Genomic DNA, 22,916 nt, shown 5'->3' on the forward strand with positions numbered 1-22,916 from the left:
GTATCTCTAAACTAAACTAAACTACGAGGATAACGACATGAAAGAATTTTCAGATTTACTTAAACAGTTGTGATGTTGCCACTAACTTCTGATGGCCTTCTGAAAGGTTAAAGAGAAGCTCAGCTATTCGTTCTTCTGAAATTAGACCACCGTATGGTTACTGATGCAACATAGAAGTATATCCAGTGCTTTTTGCTGGGTTGTAAACTTAATGGGCACGTTTCCAAGCTTTGAGATGATCTACTTTTTCCTTGTAATTTGCTATGTTAAAATATGTACAATACCATTTCTAATGGGGTCGCACGGTGGCGCAGCGGTAGAGTTGCTGCAGTACAGCGCCTGAGACCCGGGTCCGATCCTGACTACGGGTGCTGGCTGTATGGAGTATTCGTCTTCTCCCCGTGACCCACGTGGGCTTTTCTCCTGGTGCTCCGGTTTCCTCCCACATTCCAAAGACAAGTTAAGTGGGTTCGGTAAAGACTGTAAATTGTCCCTAGTGTGTGGAGGATCGTGCTAGAGTGCGGGGATCGCTGGTCGGCGCGGGCTCGGTGGGCCGATGGGCCCGTTTCCGCTCTGTATCTCTAAACTACACTAATCTCAACTAATCAAAATTCCATCGTCTGTCTCGTGAAGAAAGTTAACATAGAAACATAGAAAATAAGTGCAGGAGGAGGCCATTCGGCCCTTCGAACCAGCACCGCCATTCATTGTGATCATGGCTGATCGTCCCCTATCACTAACCCGTGCCTGCCTTCTCCCCATATCCCTTGACTCCACTAGCCCCTAGAGCTCTATCTAACTCTCTCTTAAATCCATCCAGTGACTTGGCCCTCACTGCCCTCTGTGGCAGGGAATTCCATAAATTCACAACTCTCTGGGTGAAAACGTTTTTTCTCATCTCAGTCTTAAACGACCTCCCCTTTATTCGAAGACTGTGGCCCCTGGTTCTGGACTCGCCCAACATTGGGAACATTTTTCCTGCATCTAGCTTATTACATTTTAATAGATGTGCGTTTTGAACACGTTGGAACATGACCAAAGGCCTCAAGGGCGTCTTCATATCCGACTGATATAACAATGAAACACTGTGGTGGTAACATTTAAATACCTCCGGATCGGAAAACATCTCGAAGTTCGTGAGGCTCAACAAATTCACAAGGAAGTTCATTGAAGATTTCTTGTGCTCCCTGTAAAAGTAACAGCATTTATTATTGCAAAATGTGTTTTATGTTCTTCCCCCTCTCCCCCCCAACCCTTCCAAATATTTCCACACTGTTCTTTTGGTGTCTAGCAAGTTCCATTAAAACAACAGGGTGACGCATTGGTGCAGCGGGTAGTGCTGCTGTCTCATGAGCCCACATTTCTGATCTCGGTTAGTGTGGACTCATCCCTGCGACAGTGTCCGATGAGGTTAATTCCCGAGATGGTGGGACTGTCATATGTTGATAGAATGTAGCGGCTGGGCTTATTACGACAGCAGGCAGCCTTGGAAGCCTTACATCATTACTCAAACCTCACGTCAAAAACCTTGGCGTGATATTTGACTCAGCGTTGAAACTTGACAAACAAGTCAATGCCGTGGTAAAAGCTGGGACGATAGCTAAAATAAAACAATTCCTCCTTTGACGACCTCGAAAAGATCATCCACACATTTATCTCCTCCCGCCTCGATTACTGCAACTCCCTCTACACTGGCATCAGCCAGTCTTCCCTGTCCCGCCGGCAACTGGTCCAAAACGTCGCAGCAAGACTCCTGACGGGCACCCGAAAAAGGGACCACATCACCCCGATTCTGGCCACTCTCCACTGGCTCCCTGTGCGGTTCCGAATAAATTTCAAGATCCTTCTTTATGTTTACAAAGCCCTTAACGGGTTTGCCCCCACCTACATCAAAAGTTCGGTGGGCGGCGCGACTCGCGTCAGCAGCGGCCTCTGCAGTCTGTCCGCGTTTTATTATTTTCTGTCTGTGTTTTTATGTAGTTTTTGTTATTTTTTGTTGGGGTGTGCGTGTGGGGGGGGGGGGGTGGGGGGGGGGGGGGGGGTGGGGGGGGGGGGGGGGGGGAAACTTTTTAAATCTCTCCCTGCACGGGAGACCCAACCTTTTCTCGTTGGGTTTCCGTTGTCGTTTGGGCCGCAATGAGGAGCAGCCTCCAACAGGAAGAGACCGGGGACTCTGGTGCCGACGACTCACCTCACCGTCGCGGAGCTGTCCGAATCCGGGGCGGGTGGAGCCGTGGTGGAGCGGTGGAGGAGCGCTGCTGCTGCTGCTGCTGCTGCTGCTGCGGCCCGACCGGAGAGTCGGAGGCTCCAACGGCAGGACTGTGGACGGTGGCACCGGGAGCCCGCGGGTCCCTGGAGGGAGACCGCTTTTCAGGGCTCTCGCAACGGCGACTTCTCCTGCCCGAGTTGCGGGGTCGAAGAGCTCCTGGAGCGGGGCCTACATCACCACCCCGCGTGGCTTGGAATGGCCGCGGGACTCTGCGAGCGCACGCCGGGGGCTCTAACAGCAAGACCCGGTGTGCGACCTTGCATCACCCGGCGTGGCTTTAATGGCCGCGGGACAATCGCCATCGCCAGCCGGGGGCTTTGACTTTGACTCTGACATCGGGGGGGGGGGGAGAGAGGGCAGGGAAGAGTGCAGTGGAGAGATAAGTTTATTTGGCCTTCCATCACAGCGATGTGATGGATGTTTATGTAAATTATGTTGTGTCTTGGGTCTATGTGTTTGTAATGTATGGCTGCAGAAACGGCATTTCGTTTGGACCTCAAGGGGTCCAAATGACAATTAAATGTATCTTGTATCTTGTATCTTGCTTACTCACCACACCACATCCAGGTCCCTCAGATCGGCCGACTTGGGGTTACTGACCACCCTGCTGTCTAGGCATAAGCTCAGGGGCGACCGCGCCTTTGCGGTTGCAGCTCCTAGACTGTGGAACAGCATCCCTCTTCCCATCAGAACTGCCCCCTCCATCGACTCTTTTAAGTCCAGGCTTAAAACTCATCTTTACTCTCAAGCCTTTCTTGACGTCCTCTGAGGGAGGGCTATATGTATGTATTTAATCTATGAACCACTGTTGTATAACGTTAGTACCTCCACCGATGTAAAGCATTTTGGTCAACGAGTCGTTTTTTAAATGTGCTGTAGAAATAAAAGTGACTTGACTTGTATACTCTAGAATTTAGAAGGATGAGAGAGGATCTTATTGAAACATATGAGATTATTAAGGGATTGGATACGCCAGAGGCAGGAAACATGTTCCCGATGTTGGTGGAGTCCAGAACCAGGGGCCACAGTTTAAGTATAAGGGGTAAGCCATTTAGAACAGAGTTGAGGAAAATCTTTTACACCCAGAGATTTGTGAATCTGTGGAATTCTCTGCTTGTGGAAGCCAATTCTCTGGATGCTTTCAAGAGAGAGTTAGATAGAGCTCTTAAAGATAGCGGATTCATGGGATATGGTGAGAAGGCAGGAACGGGGTATTGATTGTGGATGATCAGCCATGATCACAGCGAATGGCGGTGCTAGCTTGAAGGGCCGAATGGCCTACTCCTGCACCTATTGTCTATTGTCCAAAAACGTCACTTATCCATGTCCTCAAGAGATACTGCCTGACCCGCTGAGTTACTCCAGCACTTTGAGTTCTACCCCCTATGATCACTTGGGTTTTCAATGGGTGCTCCAGTTCCAAGGGGATTGCGATGGGCAGATCAATTGTTGCTGTAAGTTTTGCAAGTGCGGCAGGTGGGGGGAGAATCGAGATGGAGCTATTGGGAATGTGAGTGGGACTTAGCTGCATGAAACTAAATGGAGGAATAGGGCAGATGGAAATACTCCAAGGGGCTAGTCAGACTCCTTAAGTATGAAAAAACAGATGGAAATATTTGCAAGGGTTAGGGGTTAGCACACAAGCATTAACATTAAAGGATGGCACAGCTGCTGCCTCACAATGCGAGAGACCCAGGTTCGATCCTGACCTCGGCTGCTGTCTGTGTGGAGTTTGCATGTTCTCCCTGCAACTACCTTGGTTTCCTTCGGGTGCTCTGGTTTCCTCCCACATCCATAGTTTGTACGTTAATTGGCCTCTGTAAATTGGCTCCAATGTATAGGGAGCGGATGAGAGAGTGTGGTAATACAGATCTAGTGTAAATGACTAGTATAAATGGTCGGTGTGGACTCGGTGGGCCGAAGGGCTTGTTTCCATTATGTATCTCGAAGCAAAACTGAAAACTAAAACCAGTACCAAGGCTAAAGAAAAAAAAAAAACTAGGAAGGAATAGGCTTTGAAAAATCTGAAATGAATTTCAAAACCTCCATTGAAGATCACATTCTCAAATAAAAATTCACCAACTTCTAGCTGGTTTCCATAATAGAAAAATGTTTTTCACCCATTTATAATCTAAACATTCTGATCATTGGATACAGGGCTTAATAAATGACACGGAAGATACTTGGGATAAAAGCCTCTCCTGAACTTCTCTCTTCTGTTAACCCTCCCAAAGTAAAAAGTGATGGTCCCCATCATTAGTCAATCAGTATTTACTCATGGAGTAGCCATAACGGGTGTCAGAGGCTATTGGGAGAAGGCAGGAGAATGGGGTTAGGGGAGAGGGGGGGGGGAAGATAGATCAGCCATGATTGAATGGCGGAGAAGACTTGATGGGCCGAATGGCCTCATTCTGCTCCTAGAACTTGTCCACGGTAGCGCCGGCGGTAGAGTTGCTGCCTTACAGCGCCGGAAGCCTGGGTTCGATCCTGACCACGGGTGCTTGGCTGTACGGAGTTCGGACGTTCTCCCCGCGACATGCGCGGGTTTTCTCCGAGGTCTTTGGTTTTCTCCCACACTCCAAAGACGTACAGGTCTGAGGGTTAATTGGCTCGGTATAAATGTAAATCATTCCTGGCGTGTGTAGGATAGTGTTAATGCGCGGGAAATCGCTGTGTGTTAATGTGTGGGGATCGCGGGTTGGTGCGGACTCGGTGGGCCGAAGGGCCTGTTTCCACGCTGAACTGTTGACTTTTCAAGCTAGAAATGAACAGATTCACTACACCTGCTCATCTAGTTAAAGTTGCTGTTATCCTGGTCGCAGAGAGTAAACACGGACTCAAACTGGTGGGTTTTTCAAAGCTCCGAATTAATAATTGATAGACAAGACTTTTTAAATATCAGAACTGTTATCTGATCGATAACCAATTCTGCTGGCAATGACGTGCAAGGTCCCTGGAGCTTCAACTCAGATGTACAAATACTGTACGTGCAGAGTTCCATAAGGACGTTTGATTGTTAAAGAGAGGAAATAAAACCACAGGAACAACAGTTCCCTTTCTGCCATGCTGGAAATCATATGATGCAGTGAGAAAGGGCTGTTGCATAACAGTAACCAAGCTCTCTCTGTCTATAGACACAAAATGCTGGAGTAACTCAGCGGGACAGGCAGCATTGCTAGAGAGAAGGAATGGGTGACGTTTCGGGTCGAGACCCTTGTTCAGACTCTCTGTCTATGACTGATCCAGACATGATTGTAGGAAGAAACTGCAGATGCCGGTTTACACCGCAGATAGACACAAAAGCTGGAGTAGCTCAACGGGTCTGGCAGCATCCCTGGAGAAAAGGAATAGGCGATGTTTCGGGTCGAGACCTCTTCTTTGGACTGAGAGTCAGGGGAGAGGGAAGTGAAGCGGTAAAAAGAATAAAGGAATGAAAGGCATGATTAGAAGAAATCAAGGACAGCTGGGATGTTCAAGGGAAGGTGGAGCCCACAATGATCCATTGTTGGCTGCGGAAGAGGTGATGGCGAGGGGGTACCAACAGTGGCACTGAGCAGGACGACAGTGAAACTAGTGCGACGACTTGACTCCATCTCGGGACCCCGATGGCCCTTTCAGGTGAGGCAGAGGTTCACTTGCACCTCCTCCAACCTCACAGCGCCAGAGACCCGGGTTCAATCCTGACCAGGGGTGCTGTCAGTACAGAGTTTGTACGTTCTCCCCATGACCCGCGTGGGTTTTCCCCGGGCACTCCGGTTTCCTCCCACACTCCAAAGACGTACAGGTTTGTCGCTTAATAGGCCTTGGCTGTGGGCCGATTCCGCACTGTATCGGTAAACTAAAGGCAAACATTCACCTGAGATTTGCCGAGATCCACACGACCTACCTTGGAGACGTTGCCGGTCCCGGTGAAGACGAACGTGACGGGTCCAATGGACTTGGGCATCAACCCCAGGGAGATCTCGTAACCGCAATCCCGTATCGCCTGGACAGCCTGGGCACTGTTCCGGTAATTGTGGGACATGCCAATATGCTGGAAAACACAGACAACAGCTCTGACAACACCCCACCAGGCAACTCCACCACAATAGGCGGTACCTCCGTGATTGCATACTGAGTGGCCCTCAAAGCAAATCGGAATCATAGCCTATAGATGGCGACCCTGTGGAATTCATCGTCACATTCAGCTATGGAGGCCAAGTCACTGGATACTTTGAAACGCAATTTGGCAGATTCCTGATTAGTACGGGTGCCAGCCGTGAATGAAAAGCGGAGTGGACTTCAAGGGCCGAATGGCCTAATTCTGCTCCTAGAATTTGTGAACCTATACAGCACAGAAACAGGCTCTTGCAATTCATCTCATCCATGTTGACTGTGAGGTCTATCTACACTAATCTGTACCATAGCTGGCAGTAGATGGGATTGTGGAATTCTCTTCCACAGAAGGCAGGGGAGGCCAATTCACTGGATGTTTTCAAGAGAGAGTTAGATATAGCTCTTAGGGCTAACGGAATCAAGGGATATGGGGAGAAAGCAGGAACGGGGTACTGATTTTAGATGATCAGCCACGATCATATTGAATGGCGGTGCTGGTTTGAAGGGCTGAATGTTTGGTGAACCTTTTGTAAGTTTGTCGGTGCCAAAACATGGCAACACCTGTGTATTGCCGAGGCGAGGTGAGGTGCGGTGTGTGATACCAGGTTGTACGCAAAACAATGTATTTCACTGTATCTGGGCACATGTGACAATGAAGTATCATCGAATCGCTCTAAGTCTTTCCCTTCTTTCCCGTCCGTCGAAGTGTCTTTCTGTGCATTGAACCAGGACCCATGTACGCCATGGTGACTAACTCGATACAGCAATCAAACAAGAGCATCATGCCTTGAAGGCGCACTCCACAGTGGAGCCAGACAGCGAGGGCATGAGAGGCATTGACGTACTCATCAACGAGATACAGGCAACAGGTCGAAGGTGGAGCAACGCCAGAAATATCAGCAGATGGGCCATGGATTTTGCTCCAGCTTTGTAAACCCTGCCTTTGTATACAGACACGTGCACGCACATTTGACCCCCCACCCCTGCTCCAAACAATGCCAGATTGATCAGGCATACAATAACAATGTATTGGGGCAGGAACTATGAGGTATTGGGGAGAGGGTGCTTGTATGTAGGCAGGTCACCCTCTTGAGTATGTATAAGGCCTGTCCCACTTGCCGATTTTTTTCAGCGACTGCCGGCATCATTGACTGATGTATCAGGTCACGGAAAAAGTCGTGGCGCGACGACGTATTGACGCGCGGCGTTTCCTCAAGTGTCGCAACATTTTATTTATCGCCGCTGGATTTTGAGATGTTCAAAATCTTTTGGTGACCCTGATATGTCGGTCAATGACGCCGGCAGTTGCCGAAACAAATCGCCAGGTGGGACAGGCCCTCATAGGAGACACAGATACTGGAGTCTTGTGCAAAACACAAAGTGCTGGAGTAAACTCGGCGAACGGCTCAGTGGCACAGCGGTGGAGCTGCTGCATTACAGCGCCACAGACCTGGGTTCAACCCTGACCTTGGGTTCTGTCTGTACGGAGTTTGCACGTTCTCTCTGTGACCGTGCGGGCTTGCTACGTGTTCCCTCCCACATTCCAAGGACGTGCAGGTTTGTAGATTAATTTAGTTTAGTTTAGTTTAGTTCAGAGATACAGCACGGAAACAGGCCCTTCGGCCCATGCCGACCAGCAATCCCTGCACATTAACACAATCCTACACCCACTAGGGAAAGTTTGTACATTTACCAAGACAATTGACCTACAAACCTGCACGTCTTTGTAGTGTGGAAGGAAATCGAAGATCTCAGATAAAATCCACACAGGTCACGGGGAGAGCGTGCAAACTCCGTATAGACAGCACCCGTAGTCAGGTTCAAACCCGGGTGTCCGGGGCTTAGGTGGGAGAGATAGATCGGCCATGATTGAATGGCTGAGTAGACTTGATAGGCCTAACTCTGCTCCCATCACTTATGACCTTTTGATCTTATGATCTTAGGACTCTGGCTTATGGTCATGTCTCCGTATGCCTGGTAGCAACAGTTGGATAACCACACCAGCAGAACGAGACGACAAGGCTGAAAAGAACCGCAGATGCTTACCATGAAGGGTGTATGGTGACCCAACGCGAGGAATCGCAGTCCCAAACCGTGCAAAATGTTGATCATGCCTGTCACCGACAGAAGGGAGAGGCGTTTAGAAAATACTGTTTGACTCAAATTGTCTTTTGTCTAAAGTGAAGGTTGTAAAACGAAGGGGGGGAAATCCCATACCGGCAACTCCTGCCCATTGACCAAACGCCACGACTCGAGTCCCTTTGCTGTCAACCATTTTCTCATAATCAATCAGACGAATTTCCTGAAAATTAAAGTACAATGAAAAAGCAGTTAAATAAAAACCCGTAGCTGCACTAATGCCAATGTAATGTTTCATGTACATGTTCCTGTTCTACTGCATGTGCAGGTTCCAAGTGTACAGGCTTGCACTCAGCGACCAAGTTGATTGCCCCAACTGCATTTAATAAATATACGTTTATACATCGAATGGAAGGATTTTTCTTTAACAAATTGGAAATCGTTCGCGACCAATGCGAAGCCATCTCTTGTTTAACATTTAAACGAGCGCAGGAAATGCAGGCAACATGCAGCAACATCAAGTGTGTTCCATCGTGATGTGCGCCAACAACAGAACAATCAACTTCTTACTTGCATAACATGCCTATAAACACAATGCACACAGATAATATAGAATGAACAAAAAAAAATCAATAACATAATAACACCAATAGAGTCATAGAGAGATACAGTGTGGAAACAGTTTCATGGCTCAGTTCTGTCAAGATAATAATATAATATTGTCAAGCAAAGTGCTTTTACCTACAGATAGCTATACTTATATTAGTGAGGCCTGGCACACCACATCATGGCTGGACCACTGTATTAGCACAGCTGATGCACATGCCTCATTGGGGTGTATGAGCATTCTGTACGGGGCAGCAATGACTGATCATATACCTGTTGCTATGACAATAGATGTTGAACACATACCAGTGGTATCCAGAGATAGAAATAGCTTTAATACAGAAAAACTTGACTGGTCAACGCTTACAAAGGAAGACATCCTAGCATATTATGCCCATACAGATAAACCCATAAGCAATATTCATCTACCTAAAGATGCAATAATATGTAGTAATGTTAATTGTAAAGATATGAAGCATAGGAGAGATATCTGCTCCATGTATAATGATATAGCCTTATATGTAGGCAGTAAGCCCTACTGCAAGCATAAAAATAAGACACATAACATCAGACCTGGCTGGAATAAGTATGTAGCTGAGTATCATGCTGAAGCCCGTGAAGCCATTAAACCATGGGCTATGGCAGGTAGACCCAGACAGAGGCCTGTGTTTGAGCACAGGAAGTTCACTAATGCAAGGTATAAGTATGCTGTTCGCTTCATCTGTAAAAATGAGCAAGCTATGAGGGCTGATTCCATGGCTAAGAAGCTGCTAAGTAACAATGCTATAGATTTTTGGAAGGAAGTGAGAGCTCTCAGCAGTTGCAAAACATCTCTACCATGCACTGTAGATGGAATCTCCGGAACAGCTAATATCGCGGAGTTATGGCGACAACATTATAGCACTTTATTCAACTGTGTCCAAGGTGACTTGTATAGAGTGGACAATATTGAGAGTAATGACTCGATGGTGATTATGTCACATGAGATGTATCATGCCATGAACAAGCTGTCCAACAACAAAGCAAGTGGCTTGGATCATATCTCTGCTGAACATCTTAAGTATGCGAGTATGAGGATAGCTCCTCTCCTAGCTATTTGTTTTACTGGCTTTATGATTCATGGCTTGTTACCAGACTCAATGTTGTCTGTCCTGTTAGTGCCGGTCATTAAGGACAAAGCTGGTAAATTAGGCAGCCTAAATAATTACAGGCCCATAGCTTTAGCCAGCATATTGTCAAAAGTTTTAGAAAGAGTTCTGCTGGATAGAATAAATTAGTTTGTTAACTCCACAGATAACCAGTTTGGCTTTAAAGCTAAGCATGGCACTGACTTATGCATATATGCCCTAAAGGAGATTGTAAACAAATATATTGGTGCAAATCACATGGTGGTTTGCATCAATTTACCAATGATCAACTTGCATCTCTTTCGCAATAATGCTGGTACAGTCAGTCCTCATAATTCAATAATTTGCGATCCACAGGTCCATATACTTGGACCCGGACTGAATCCCAAATTTGCCCTTGAACAAATACATCTCTGTGCACACACACACACACATTCCTTCCTTCCCTGACAGCACGCCTACCTCCCTTCCATTGATTCCATCTACACCTCACGCTGCCTCGGCAAGGCCAGCAGCATAATCAAGGACCAGTCGCACCATGGCCACTCCCCTCTCCCATCGGGCAAAAGGTATAGAAGTGTGAAAATGCAAACCTCCAGATTCAGGGACAGCTTCTTCCCACCTGTTGTCAGGCAAATCAGGAACCATGCTACCAAAAACCAGAGAGCAGTACTGAACTACTATCTACCTCATCGGAGACGCTCGGACTATCTTTGATCGGACATTATTCATGTTAGTCCCTTTATCATGTGTCTGTACAATGTGGATGACTCGATTGTAATCACGTATTGTCTTTCCGCTGACTGGTTAGCACACAACAAAAGCTTTTCACTGTACCTCGGGACACGTGACAATAAACTAAACTCAAACATTGACACAGCATTCAGTATCTGTATAAATCGGCTGATCAGTTTCTGACCTCTAGATTCTAACGGCACCTTGTAGTTTAAAAACTGGTCACTGATTGTAAATTTTAAACTGGAAGCAGTTGATTAGCCAACAACAATTTATTTCAGATATTTAAATATTTTAGGTTGCTTATTGATTAGCATTAATTATTTTAGAGCATTTACCTATGGGTGACACACACAGTGGTGCAGCTGCCTCACAGCGCCAAGGACCCGTGTTCGATCTTGGCCTCGGGTGCTGTCTATGTGGAGTTTCCATGTTCTCCCTGTGACCGTGTGGGTTTCCTCCCACACACCAAAAGGTTAGTAGGGAGTGACTGACAAAGTGGGATAACACAGAGCTAGTGTGAACGGGTGATCAATGGTCGGTGTGGACTCTGTGGGCCGAAGGGCCTGTTTCCATGTTGAAACTCTACAATTTAAACCCTATGTTTATTTAAAGGGTGCACCAAGTACATAGGGTAGAGCTTTGGTGGTATTCGCATTTTTTGCTATCTGCAGAAACCCCTATCACTTGGTGATAACAATATGTACAAATCAATTGTATGCTGTAATTTTTTGGTACATTGGCCTTCATCGGAAAGTGGTCAAAAAGGCAATTGGTATTGAGTTAGACAGAGTATTGAGAGAGAAGTTGGCCATGTTCAGAGTATTGTGTTCAGTTCTGGGTGCCATGTTACAGGAAGGATGTTGTCAAGATGGAAAGGGGACAGAGAAGATTTACGAGCATGTTGTCGGGACTCAAGGGTCTGAGCTATTGGGAGAGGTTGAGCAGGCTGGGACTCGGTTCCTCGTCTTATAGAGGCGTATAAAATCACGAGAGGAATAGATCGGGTAGACGCACAGAGTCTCGTGCCCTGAGTTGGGGAATTAAGAACCAGACACACAGGTTTAAGGTGAAGGGGAAAAAATTTAATAGGGACCTGAGGGGTAACTTTTTTTACACAAAGGGTGCTGGGCATGTGGAACGAGCTGGGGCAGAGACTATTGCAATGTTCAAGGAACATTTAGACAGGCACACGGATAGGACAGGTTGAGAGGGATGTAGGCCAAATGCAGGCAGGTGGGGCTGGTGTAGCTGGGACATGTTGGCTGGTGTGGGCAAGTTGGGCCGAAGGGTCTGTTTTCACACTGACCTATGACTGTTTGACACTATCGCCCTGTCGCTCGCTGGTCTGCTTGAAGCCCACCACTCTCAGGACCAATAGAGGACAAAAACGTTGAACTAATGGCCCTTTGTGGCTGAAGAAGGGATACATTCCTTCCTCTTCGCTTTTTTTAAGCGTGACCACACCAAGGACACTCTCGAGCTCCAGTGAAAATGCCAAGGTGAATAGAAAAGTTTCCACTATACCTTTTCAATGATCGCATCCAGAAGGGGCATGTTGGCCTCTTGGGCTTTGATTGTGTGTGAAAAGAAGGCGTAGGTTTTCCTGGGTATCAGTTTCTCCACTGGTGGTCTCTTTACTCCAATAATTATTGTTGCTTCAGAGATGTCTTCCTGGATAATAGCTCCAGCTTGCCTGTAATGCTGGAGAAAAAAAATGCATGTTAGAAATATATTTTTCTGCAGGTAAATTGACTTAACGGTGCTCATGCAAGAGAGACATCTTTTGTGTATTAGAATCTGTACATTGTGATTGGGAACTGCTCTAATTGTTTGCTCTAGATTACATACAGGAAGCCGTTACACTTTGAGATGTATCGAACAATAATCAACTAAATAGGCACGGTGGCACAGCAGTAGAGTTGATGCCTTAGAGCGCTTGCAGCGCCGGAGACACGGGTTCGATCCCGACTACGGGTGCTGTCTGGACGGAGTTTTTACATTCTGCCCGTGACCTGCGTGGGTTTTCTCCGAGATCTCCGGTTTACCGCCCACGCTCCAAAGACGTACAGGTTTGCAGGTTAACTGGCTTGGTGTAGATGTATAATTGTCCCTGGTGTGTGTGTGGGATAGTGTTCATGTGCGGGGATCTCTAAACTAAAGAACAGCAAAAGAGGTGATATGGGCCAAATACAGGCGGATGGGCGGAGCCCAGAATGACAACTTGGTCAGCACGGCCGTTGAGGCCGTTTCCAAATCTCTAACTCTACGACTCAGGAGGACGTGTGGAGGAGTGGCAGTGGCGTCTGTTGAGAGTGTGCGGCACGATGGCGCAGCAGTAGATTTGGCGCCAGAGACCAGCAGTTCGATTCCGAATACGGGTGCTGTACTGTACGGAGTTTGTACATTCTCCCCGTGACCGCGTGGGTTTTCCCCGGGTTCCGCACTTTCCTCCCACACTCCAAAGACGTACAGGTTTGTAGGTTAATTGGATTCAGAAATCAATGTAAATTGTCCCTTGTGTGTGTGTAGGATAGCGCTAGTTTGCGGGGATCGCTGGGCGGCACGGACCCGGCGGGCTGAAGTGCCTGTTTCCACTCTGTGTCTTTAAACTAAACTAACGCTAGTTCTATCCGAAACGATATTTTTTTGTTACGGAAGCCAATTAACCTACAAACCTGCGCCACTGTGCTGCCCATCTGAAGTTCAGAACTGCAAAACAACATTGTCAAAGGAAAGAAATTCTGGCACAAACTGTTTTTGGGCAAGACTCCAATGAAGATTGACAATAAAATTTCCCAGCTTCAGGCAGCGATTTTGTTTGTCAGAGCTGAAGGCATGGAGACAATCACCTGACGGTTGCCAGAAAAACAATCTGGGACAAGTGAAAAAACTTTATCTTGACAGACTTACTTCCTTTAAAGGAAACTCACACCTAAATTGTATTTGAAACTCTTTTTTTGCTTCAGCAGTACCAGTGTGAATGTTTGCCACACATCCTTAGAAAGCCCCGTTCAGGAAAACTGGAAAATGTATTGTTGTAATACAAAATTCCAAACACAGCCTTAGAAGCTTAGAAGGCAAAATAAGACAAAATATTTAAAAGGGAGATTGTTTAAGAAGGAACTGCAGATGCTGGAAAATCGAAGGTAGACAAAAGTGCTGGAGAAACTCAGTGGGTGCAGCAGCATCTTGGAGCGAAGGAAATGGGCAACGTTTCGGGCCGAAACCCTTCTTCAGACTGAGTTTAGCCAGGTACACCTTCTGCCCAAAGTGCTTGAGTAACGCGGCGGGTCGGGCAGCATCTCTGGAGAAAAAGATAGACACAAAACACTGGAGTAGCTCAGCGGGTCAGGCAGCATCTCTGGAGAGAAGGAATAGGTGACGTTTCGGGTCGAGACCCTTCTTCAGACTGAGAGTCAGTGGAGAGGGAACAGAGCGATATGAAAAGGTACATAGAAAAAATGAATGAAAGATATGACAAAAGACAGATCGAAGCCAGCACCGATGATGAAGGAAAGGTGGAGCCCACAATGGTCCATTGTTGGCGGTAGGTAAGGTGATAACGAGTGATACAAGCAGTGAAACTCAGCAGGGCGACAGTGAAGCTAGGACAACGACTATGTTGGGGAAGGAGATGGGGAATGAGGATTACTTGAAATTAGAGAAATCAGAGGCCACAGTTTTAGAATAAGGGGTTGGCCATTTAGAACAGAGATGAGGAAAAACTTTTTCACCCAGAAAGTTGTGAATCTGTGGAATTCTCTGCCTCAGAAGGCAGTGGAGACCAATTCTCTGGATGCTTTCAAGAGAGAGTTAGATAGGGCTCTTAAAGATGGAATCAGGGGATAAGGGGAGGCAGGAACTGGGTACTGATTGTGGATGATCAGCCATGATCACAGTGAATGGCGGTGCTGGCTCAAAGGGCTGAATGGCCAACTCCTGCACCTTTTGTCTATTGTCTAATGGAATATGAAACATTTGTTTGATGAAGGGTCCCGACCTGAAACTCCACCCATCCTTTCTCTCCAGAGGTGTTGCCTGACCCGCTAAGATCCTCCAGCACTTTGTGTCTGTCTTTAGCCTAAAGTGGCATCTGCAGTTCTTCTGTGCATTGAAACATTGCGAATCACCTTCTCGTGGATGGCTCTCCTGTTGGATGGTTGCACCAGGACCTTGTAGCCGGCACTCGTCAGCTCCTTGATGTGTCTGGGGGCCAAGGGGGCCCGCCGCTCCCACACGTTGATGTCCTCCCTCCGCAACGCCAAGATGGCCGTGTGATGCTGGTACCTGGGGTGGCCACACCGCAGACACAGGCTCAGCGCCCGGCTTTTATGCCTCAGCAACCAATACATCTTCAGAGCAGTAGGTGTCTGAAGGGGAAAACAGTGCAGACTGGCATTAGAGGAGGTCCCAGAAAAACAACAACATATCAGCAGCAGAAACATATGGTTTGCAGGTCAATTCATCTTGATTTTAGTACCATTCCATTTAGTACCCTTCCATTCTAGTACCCTTCCATTCTAGTACCCTTCTATTCAGCGAGTTTCCCCGCTGTCCTGACTCCCAGTCTGAAGGTGGGTCTCGACCCGAATCATCACCTATTCCTTTTCTCCAGTGATGTTGCCTGGCTCACTGAGTTACTCCAGCATTTTTGTGTCGATCTAGTTTAGTTTAGAGTTACGGCGCGGAAACAGGCCCTTCGGTCCACGCCGACCAGCGTCCCCCGTACACTAGCACCATCCAACGCACTAGGGACAATTTACAATCTTTGCCCAAAGTAAATTAACCTACAAAGCTGTATGTCTTGGGGGAAACCGGAGCACCTGGAGAAAACCACGTGGTCAGTGTGAGAACGTACAAACTGTACAGACCAGACCTCAACCCTGGCTCCAGCCATGGGTCCACATCCCAGCCCTGGCGGCACTTGCACCCAAGCTCCCCACTTACATTGGGCAGATGACTTTACAGTTCGGGGCACTTCTGCTGTTCGACATGTCACCCATCCATTCCCATTCCCACTGCAGATGCTGCCTGGCCCGCCAAGTTCCTCCAGGACTTTGCGTTTTGCTCAGGACCCCCAGCAGCTGCAGATTCTAATCTCTCGGCAGGATATGATTCATGTTTAGCACTGAACTACTTTAACTTTAACCTGTTCAGTGCCACCTCCGTGTATGCTCGGGTACATGGCCAATAGTGAAAATAAAAACTTGGCAGTGAACATGTTGAGGAAGTAGAGTATTTCATTGCATCTGGTGATGCTCACATGCTCTTGCCAGCACACCAATCCATGCCTGTGACAGTTCCTCCGTCTGTCCCATCTTCGTCTGTGCCACAGTCTCCTGCTTCGACCCCAGAGGCGTTGGTCCACTCCCCCACTGGTGCTGAAATCACCAACTGGACTCAGGGGATATGGGGGGGGGAGGCAGGAACGGGGTACTGATCGGGGATGATCAGCCATGATTACATTGAATGGCGGTGCTGGCTCTAAGGGCCGAATGGCCTACTCCTGCACTATTGTCTATTGTCTGTGCCACCCATGTTTATGTATCTTCTCGTTCATTCACCAAGTTACTAAGCACGAGCCAATAATTTTCATGAAGGGGGGTGGGGAATTTTGTAAATGAGCGTTTCTGATCAGCAGTAAGAATATTGAGTTCTCCAACCTCAAGTAGCCTTTGCATCCCCTCTCTCCATCCCTCCCTCACCCAAGTCAAACTACTTTCTCCGGGGAAGAGGAATGGAGATGGCCTCTATCGTACACGTGTCGGTCGTGGTAGCAGGCTGGCTGTGAAGTATCCGGGCTACGTTTGACTTTACATATGTTGGTCATCAGTTGTGATTTTTGCTTCACTGAGTTATGGGTATACAGTGCTATTGATTCTTTCTGAGGACTTCCTGAGGAAACTAAACCAGGCCTCACTCCCCACCAACATCCTCAGGACTTTCTACAGGGGCACGGTGGAGTCTGTACTCACGTACTGCATAAATACGTGGTATTCCACCTGCAACTGCTCGGACAGGAAGGCTCTGCAGAGGGCAGTGAGGGGAGCAGAGAGGATCATTGGCGTCTCCCTACCCTCGGTACAAGAACTGTTCCAGAGCCGCTGTCTGAAGAAAGCACAGAGAATTGCCAAGGACAAACTGCACCCCCTCCACACACACCTGGATCTCCTGCCATCAGGCAAGAGATATCGAAGCATCAAAGCCCGGACTACCAGACTGCTAAACAGCTTCCTACCACAGGCTGTGAGGCTGCTAAACAGTCACTCTGCACCCACAGTCACTTGACTTGACTCTGCGGCTGGCATGGAAACTTTAATACTGGCACTGGCCACTCAAATCAGCGGCCCCGGACATTTTTTTATGATTGGTTTATTGTATTTTAACATTGTGTTTTTTTTTTTTACCTGCTTTTAACTATTTATACTGTTCCATCAGGGACTGGATTGTTTTTTAGTGTTATTATGTGTGAAGTGTTTTAAATTTCATGTGCGATGCTCCGCTATTCACTGGGAAACGTCTTTTCATTTTGCACTGTAACAACTGTTGCTTGCAAGATGACAATAAAGGTTGATTGATTGATTTATTGATTTAAGGGGGGGGGGGGGGGGATGTATGTATAACAGTGGCTCATGTTATGAGTCATGCTTTTGTAGTTAGGCCCACTAGCTTGTTAGTGTCGCAAGCTACTGCACTCTTCAGTATGAAGTTAACTCTCAAGTAAGAGCTTGTAGTTGTCCAATCTAAATAAACAGTGTATAACCTGCCAAGGTGTGAGGCCTTAATTATTACAAGTACTCAAAAAAGAATATCACTGTGACTTGGCGCTGTGACAATCATTCATTCCACCCTTGCCTGCAATCCAAGTCAAGTCAAGTCAAGTTTATTTGTCACATACACATACGAGATGTGCAGTGAAAAGTGGCAATGCTCGCGGACTTTGTGCAGAAAGACACCAAAAACAACCAAACAAACTACAATACATATTAAATATTGTGGGCGGAAGGAAAAAGGGAAAAAAAACAGCAATTTTTAAAAAAAGCAGTAGAGTGGTACAGTAAGGTACAACTTACTTACAACTGACTTACAACTGCATCTAGTTCCGCCAGGAGCTTCAATTCTCAATTCTCAATTCAATTCAATTCTCTCTCCCTCGCTGAATGCGCTGCCAAACTGCCGAATATTTCAAGCTTTCTATGTTCCTGTCTGCAATACTCCGATTTGGCAACTCAAAAGTCATAGGAGCGTCCAACTCAGTGCAGTCTTAGCATCCTCACCGAGTTAGACATCTAAACAACATATTCAAGCACACAGTCAGACATTCATCTTTTCCGTCAAGCCTTGAGCTCCATTTTGCACTCACAGGAGGAAGTAAAAGCTTTCACAACAGATCTTCATTGTTACAATATCACTAGAACCATATTATTGTGTTATTCATTTCAGTGCCATCCATTACACTTTGCTGTGAATAACATGATGGTTGCACGGAATGACACACAAATCAACATTTATTGGGCTGAGATGTGGTTTAAGATTATGCGATATCCCTTATTACATAGAAACATAGAAAATAGGTGCAGGAGTAGGCCATTCGGCCCTTCGAGCCTGCACCGCCATTCGATATGATCATGGCTGATCATCCAACTCAGTATCGCATCCCTGCCTTCTCTCCATACCCCCTGATCCCTTTAGCCACAAAGGCCACATCTAACTCCCTCTTAAATATAGCCAATGAACTGGCCTCAACTACCTTCTGTGGCAGAAAATTCCACAGATTCACCACTCTCTGTGTAAAAAATGATTTTCTCATCTCGGTCCTCAAAGACTTCCCTCTTATCCTTAAGCTGTGACCCCTAGTTCTGGACTTCCCCAACATCGGGAATAATCTTCCTGCATCTAGCCTGTCCAACCCCTTAAGAATTTGTATACGTTTCTATAAGATCCCCCCTCAATCTTCTAAATTCTAGCGTGTACAAGCCGAGTCTATCCAGTCACCCACACGTCCCACTCCCTTTCAATCAGTATTGATGTCTAGGCTGACGATAGACACAAAATGCTGGAGTAACTCAACGGGTCAGGCAGCGTCTCTGGCGAAAAGGAATGGGTGACGGTTTGGGTCGAGACCCTTCTTCAGAATTTCTAGGCTATTAGTTTAAGATAGAGATACGGCATGGAAACAAGCCTATTGGCCCACTGAGCACGCTGGCCAGTAATTACCCATATATTAGTTCTATCCAACGCACTAGGGCCAATTTACAGAAGCCAATTAACCTACAAAACCCGCACGTCTTTTTGGGTTGCAAGAGGAAACTGGAGCACCAGGCAAAATCTCACACAGTCTCTGTGACAACATATAAACTCTGTAAAGACAGTTCCCATAGCCAGGATTAAACCTGGGTCTCTGTCTCTGCATGACAGCAACTCTATAAGCTGTATACTCTATACACTCTTAAAAATAGCGGAGTCAGGGGATATGGGGAAAAGGCAGGAATGGGGTACTGATCGGGGATGATCAGCCATGATCTCATTGAATGGCGGTGCTGGCTCAAAGTGCCGAATTGCCTACTCCTGCACCTATTGTCTATTGTCTGTGCCACACATGTTTCAGTATCTTCTCATCCATTCACCAAGTTACTAGACACGAGCCAGTAATTTTCATGAAGGGGATGGGGAATTTTGCAAATGAGCGTTTCTGATCAACAGTAAGAATATTGAGTTCTCCAACCTCAAGTAACCTTTGCATCCCCTCTCTCCATCCCTCCCTCACCCAAGTCAAACTGCTTTCACTGTGGTCCTGTTGCATTTTATTATCTTTATAACGCATGATAGACACAAAAACCTGGGGTAACTCAGACTGAAGAAGGGTCTCGACCTGAAATGTCACCCATGCCTTCTCCCCAGAAATGCTTCCTGTTCCGTGAGTTACTCCAGCTTTTTGTGTCTATCTTCAGTTGAAACCAGCACCTGCAGTTCCTTCCTACACATTCCGTATAACTCGTTATCCCCAAGCCCACAGCCAACAATGGACCATTGTGGGCTCCACCTTTCTTTAATCATCATTACTATTTTTGCATACATTTCACTCATTTGTTCTATATTCTCTCTCCCTCTCTCCACATCACTGTCTATATCTCACGTTTCCCTTTCCCCTGACTCTCAGTCTGAAGAAGGGTCTCGACCCGAAACGTCACCTGTTCCATTTCTCCAAGAGGCGCCGCCTGACCTGCTGAGTTACTCCAGCTTGGAGCACCTGGGGTTCCTTGCTACACATTTCTCATTGGCTTTGCCCCTCAAAACATATGATCGCATTCCCTGGGGTGGACGATTGCAACCTTCACATGGTCCGCCCTGTTTCAACTAATGCAATCAACTCGACGTGCACAAATGGAAGATCAAATAGAACAAGTTGTCCAACAACTTTCGGCTGTGCACGCCACACGACAGAAGAAGAAGAATCATGTTCCCTTTCTGAGGCCTCCACGTTAAACCACGTTACACGGTCGAGTATCACAGGCAGGGGCATTGCAAAGGTCGAAACCCGATCACGCAAGGAGACATTTGTAGACACAGCACACAGGGAACAATTTACACTGCAATCTAGAGCAGAACACAAAGTGCCGGATGGACTTAACGAGGAGCGAAGTAGACAGCCGGCGTTTCGGGTCAGGACCCATCTTCGAAGAGAAATGTGTCATGTTTTTAATGGGAACGAGATTTTTTTTTTTATATATATAAAGGAAGATTTTAAAAACTTACAGACCACGAAACAGTAATTAAACTCGCATTCCTGTCCCGGGCGATATCCACCAGATGCAGAGATTTGGAAATATGTTTTCCTCAAAGGAAATACAACCGGAGAACAAAAAGAAACTAACACAAACACTGCATGTAATGGAACATTAGCCGACTTGCCGGGTTATTTCAAGGGCAGCTTCCAAATATAGGAGCACTGACGCCAAGCGAGGTTTTAAAGGGATTAGATTACAGGACTAACTCCAATTCCATTGCCCGTGTGTGTGTGTGTGAGTGTGTGTGCGCCTGTGTGTGTGCGTATCTGTGTGCCTGAGTGTGTGCGTGTCTGTGTGTGCGCCTGTGTGGGTGTGTGTCTCTGTGGGTCCCTCTGTACGCCTGTGTGTGTGCCTCTGTGTGTGTATGTGTCTCTCTGTGTCCTTCTGTACGCCTCTGTCTGTGTGTGTGTGTGTGTCTCGGAGTATTCCGGGATCCGGTTGGGCTGGAAGGACAAGGTGAACCAGGCCTGGCGGTGTGACAACGGCCGTCGGGGAAGGGAGATCAGCGTTCACAAGCCGCAGACAAGCAGAACAAGCCGAAGGGTCGGGGAGATCGAGCCGTGAACTCGGCAATGCGGCAACGCACGCACACACACACACTCACCTCGCAGCTACCCGCAGCCCCGGAGGATGAAGCGCAGCGCCGGCGGGGGCCAAGAGGAGAGTGGCGAGGTCGCGGTTATTTTCCGAGCTTGTGAAACTGATTCCACTCCAGCTCGGAGCTACTGCACCCAGCAACGCGTCAATGACCTACAGAGTGCATGCTAGGCTGCCGGAGAGGCGCCGCTAAAACTCACACAGGTCGCGGACAGGTCCCCAGGAGCCACAGACAGACTCAAACACGGATGCCCCACCAAATCAACGTTTGGTATTAAATTATCTTGCAGGCTCCCCTACCCATCGCACCACCCACCTACCTAAAATGACTCAAAAGTGCTGGAGTAACTCAGTGGGTCAGGCAACATCTCTGGGAGAGAAGGAATACATGGCGTTTCGGGTCGAGACCTTTCATCTCTGGAAATCGTGGATTGGTGACGTTTCTGGTCGATACGCCAATCTTCCCTCTTCCCATCAGAACTGCCCCCACCCCCCCCATCCCCATCCCTATCCCCCCCATCGACTCCTTTAAGTCGAGACTTAAACCTCATCTCTACTCCCAAGCCTTTCTTGACGTCCTCTGAACAAGAGCTATATGTATGTAGTGATGTTTGTATTCAATCTATGAATCACTGTTGTATAACGCTAGTACCTCCTCCAATGTAAAGCACTTTGGCCAACGAGAATGTGCTATAGAAATAAAAATGACTTGACTTGACTTGATCTACGTTCTCCAGAGATGCTGCCTGACCCGCTGAGATACTCCAGCCATTTGTATATCAACCAGCACCCATAGTTTCTTGTTTCTACCTACTTCTCCACAGACTTAGCCTGGACTTCGGAGACTGAACCTGAACTGCAGAGCATCCTTCATTAGTTTGGCGTCACTAAATAAGAGTTCTGATAATTTCAACGTGAAATGGGCGACAATGCGTTCAGGGATTTGCAGTCTGCGTTGGCGTTTGTGTTCAACCCTGACTCCCTAATCAACCTCTCCAATCAGTCTGAGAAAGACGTCGCCTATCCATGTTCTGCAGAGATGCTGCACCATCCGCTGCGTTACTCCAGCAATTTATGGTCCTCCTCCTCCTCCTCCTCCATCCTCCTCCTCCCCCCCCCCCCCCTCCTCCCCCTCCACCTTTGCCTCCCCTCCCTCCCCTCTCCTCCCCCCCTCCCCCCCCTCCTCCCTCCTCATCCCTCTTCCTCCTCCCTCCTCCCCCCCCCTCCCCCCCCCCCCCTCCTCCCCCCCCCTCCCTCCTCCTCCCTCCCCTCCTCATCCCCCCCTCCTCCTCCCCTCCTCCTTCCCCATCCTCCTCATCCCTCCCCTGCTCCTCCCCTCATCCCCCCTCCTCCCCTCCCCTTCAATTTATGGAATCGATGCAATCTCTTGCTTCCAGCCTCTCGATTTTTAGTTGACGTTCACCTGAAAATCTTTGCCATTAACCAGATGGCCACCCGAGAGACAGTGCGTTGCTTTCTTCTCAACCTTCCAGCTCCATCACTTTCGTTTCGACAAGTGAACTGGTCAGATCAGGAGCGACTTCGCCACAAAACACGTGGAGGGTGGAGAGAGTGCAGGACTTCCCAGCAAGTCACATTGGCCTTCATCAGTCAGAT

At 47.6% G+C, this 22,916-nt stretch overlaps 1 protein-coding gene across 3 annotated transcripts in view; it reads right to left on the reverse strand.

Moving 5' to 3' along the window:
- aass (aminoadipate-semialdehyde synthase) overlaps window positions 1-21,739 on the reverse strand; it is a 60,396-nt gene extending 38,657 nt beyond the window's left edge. The window contains exons 1-7 of one of the 3 annotated variants that reach the window (XM_055650229.1): window positions 21,620-21,739; window positions 15,045-15,284; window positions 12,439-12,615; window positions 8,582-8,666; window positions 8,411-8,478; window positions 6,156-6,302; window positions 1,109-1,187 (exon numbers count right to left, since the gene is read on the reverse strand). In XM_055650229.1, coding sequence (XP_055506204.1) covers window positions 1,109-1,187; window positions 6,156-6,302; window positions 8,411-8,478; window positions 8,582-8,666; window positions 12,439-12,615; window positions 15,045-15,266 — 778 coding nt within the window. In that variant the 5' untranslated portion in view covers window positions 15,267-15,284; window positions 21,620-21,739. Of the gene's footprint in view, window positions 1-1,108; window positions 1,188-6,155; window positions 6,303-8,410; window positions 8,479-8,581; window positions 8,667-12,438; window positions 12,616-15,044; window positions 15,285-20,670; window positions 20,954-21,306; window positions 21,571-21,619 lie in introns of those variants that run through there. The other 2 variants (XM_055650227.1, XM_055650228.1) reach the window with 2 other exon arrangements.
- Between the last annotated feature and the right edge of the window lie 1,177 nt (window positions 21,740-22,916).

Source organism: Leucoraja erinacea, chromosome 19, assembly GCF_028641065.1.
Source record: "Leucoraja erinacea ecotype New England chromosome 19, Leri_hhj_1, whole genome shotgun sequence".
In the NCBI taxonomy this organism is placed as follows: domain Eukaryota; kingdom Metazoa; phylum Chordata; class Chondrichthyes; order Rajiformes; family Rajidae; genus Leucoraja; species Leucoraja erinaceus.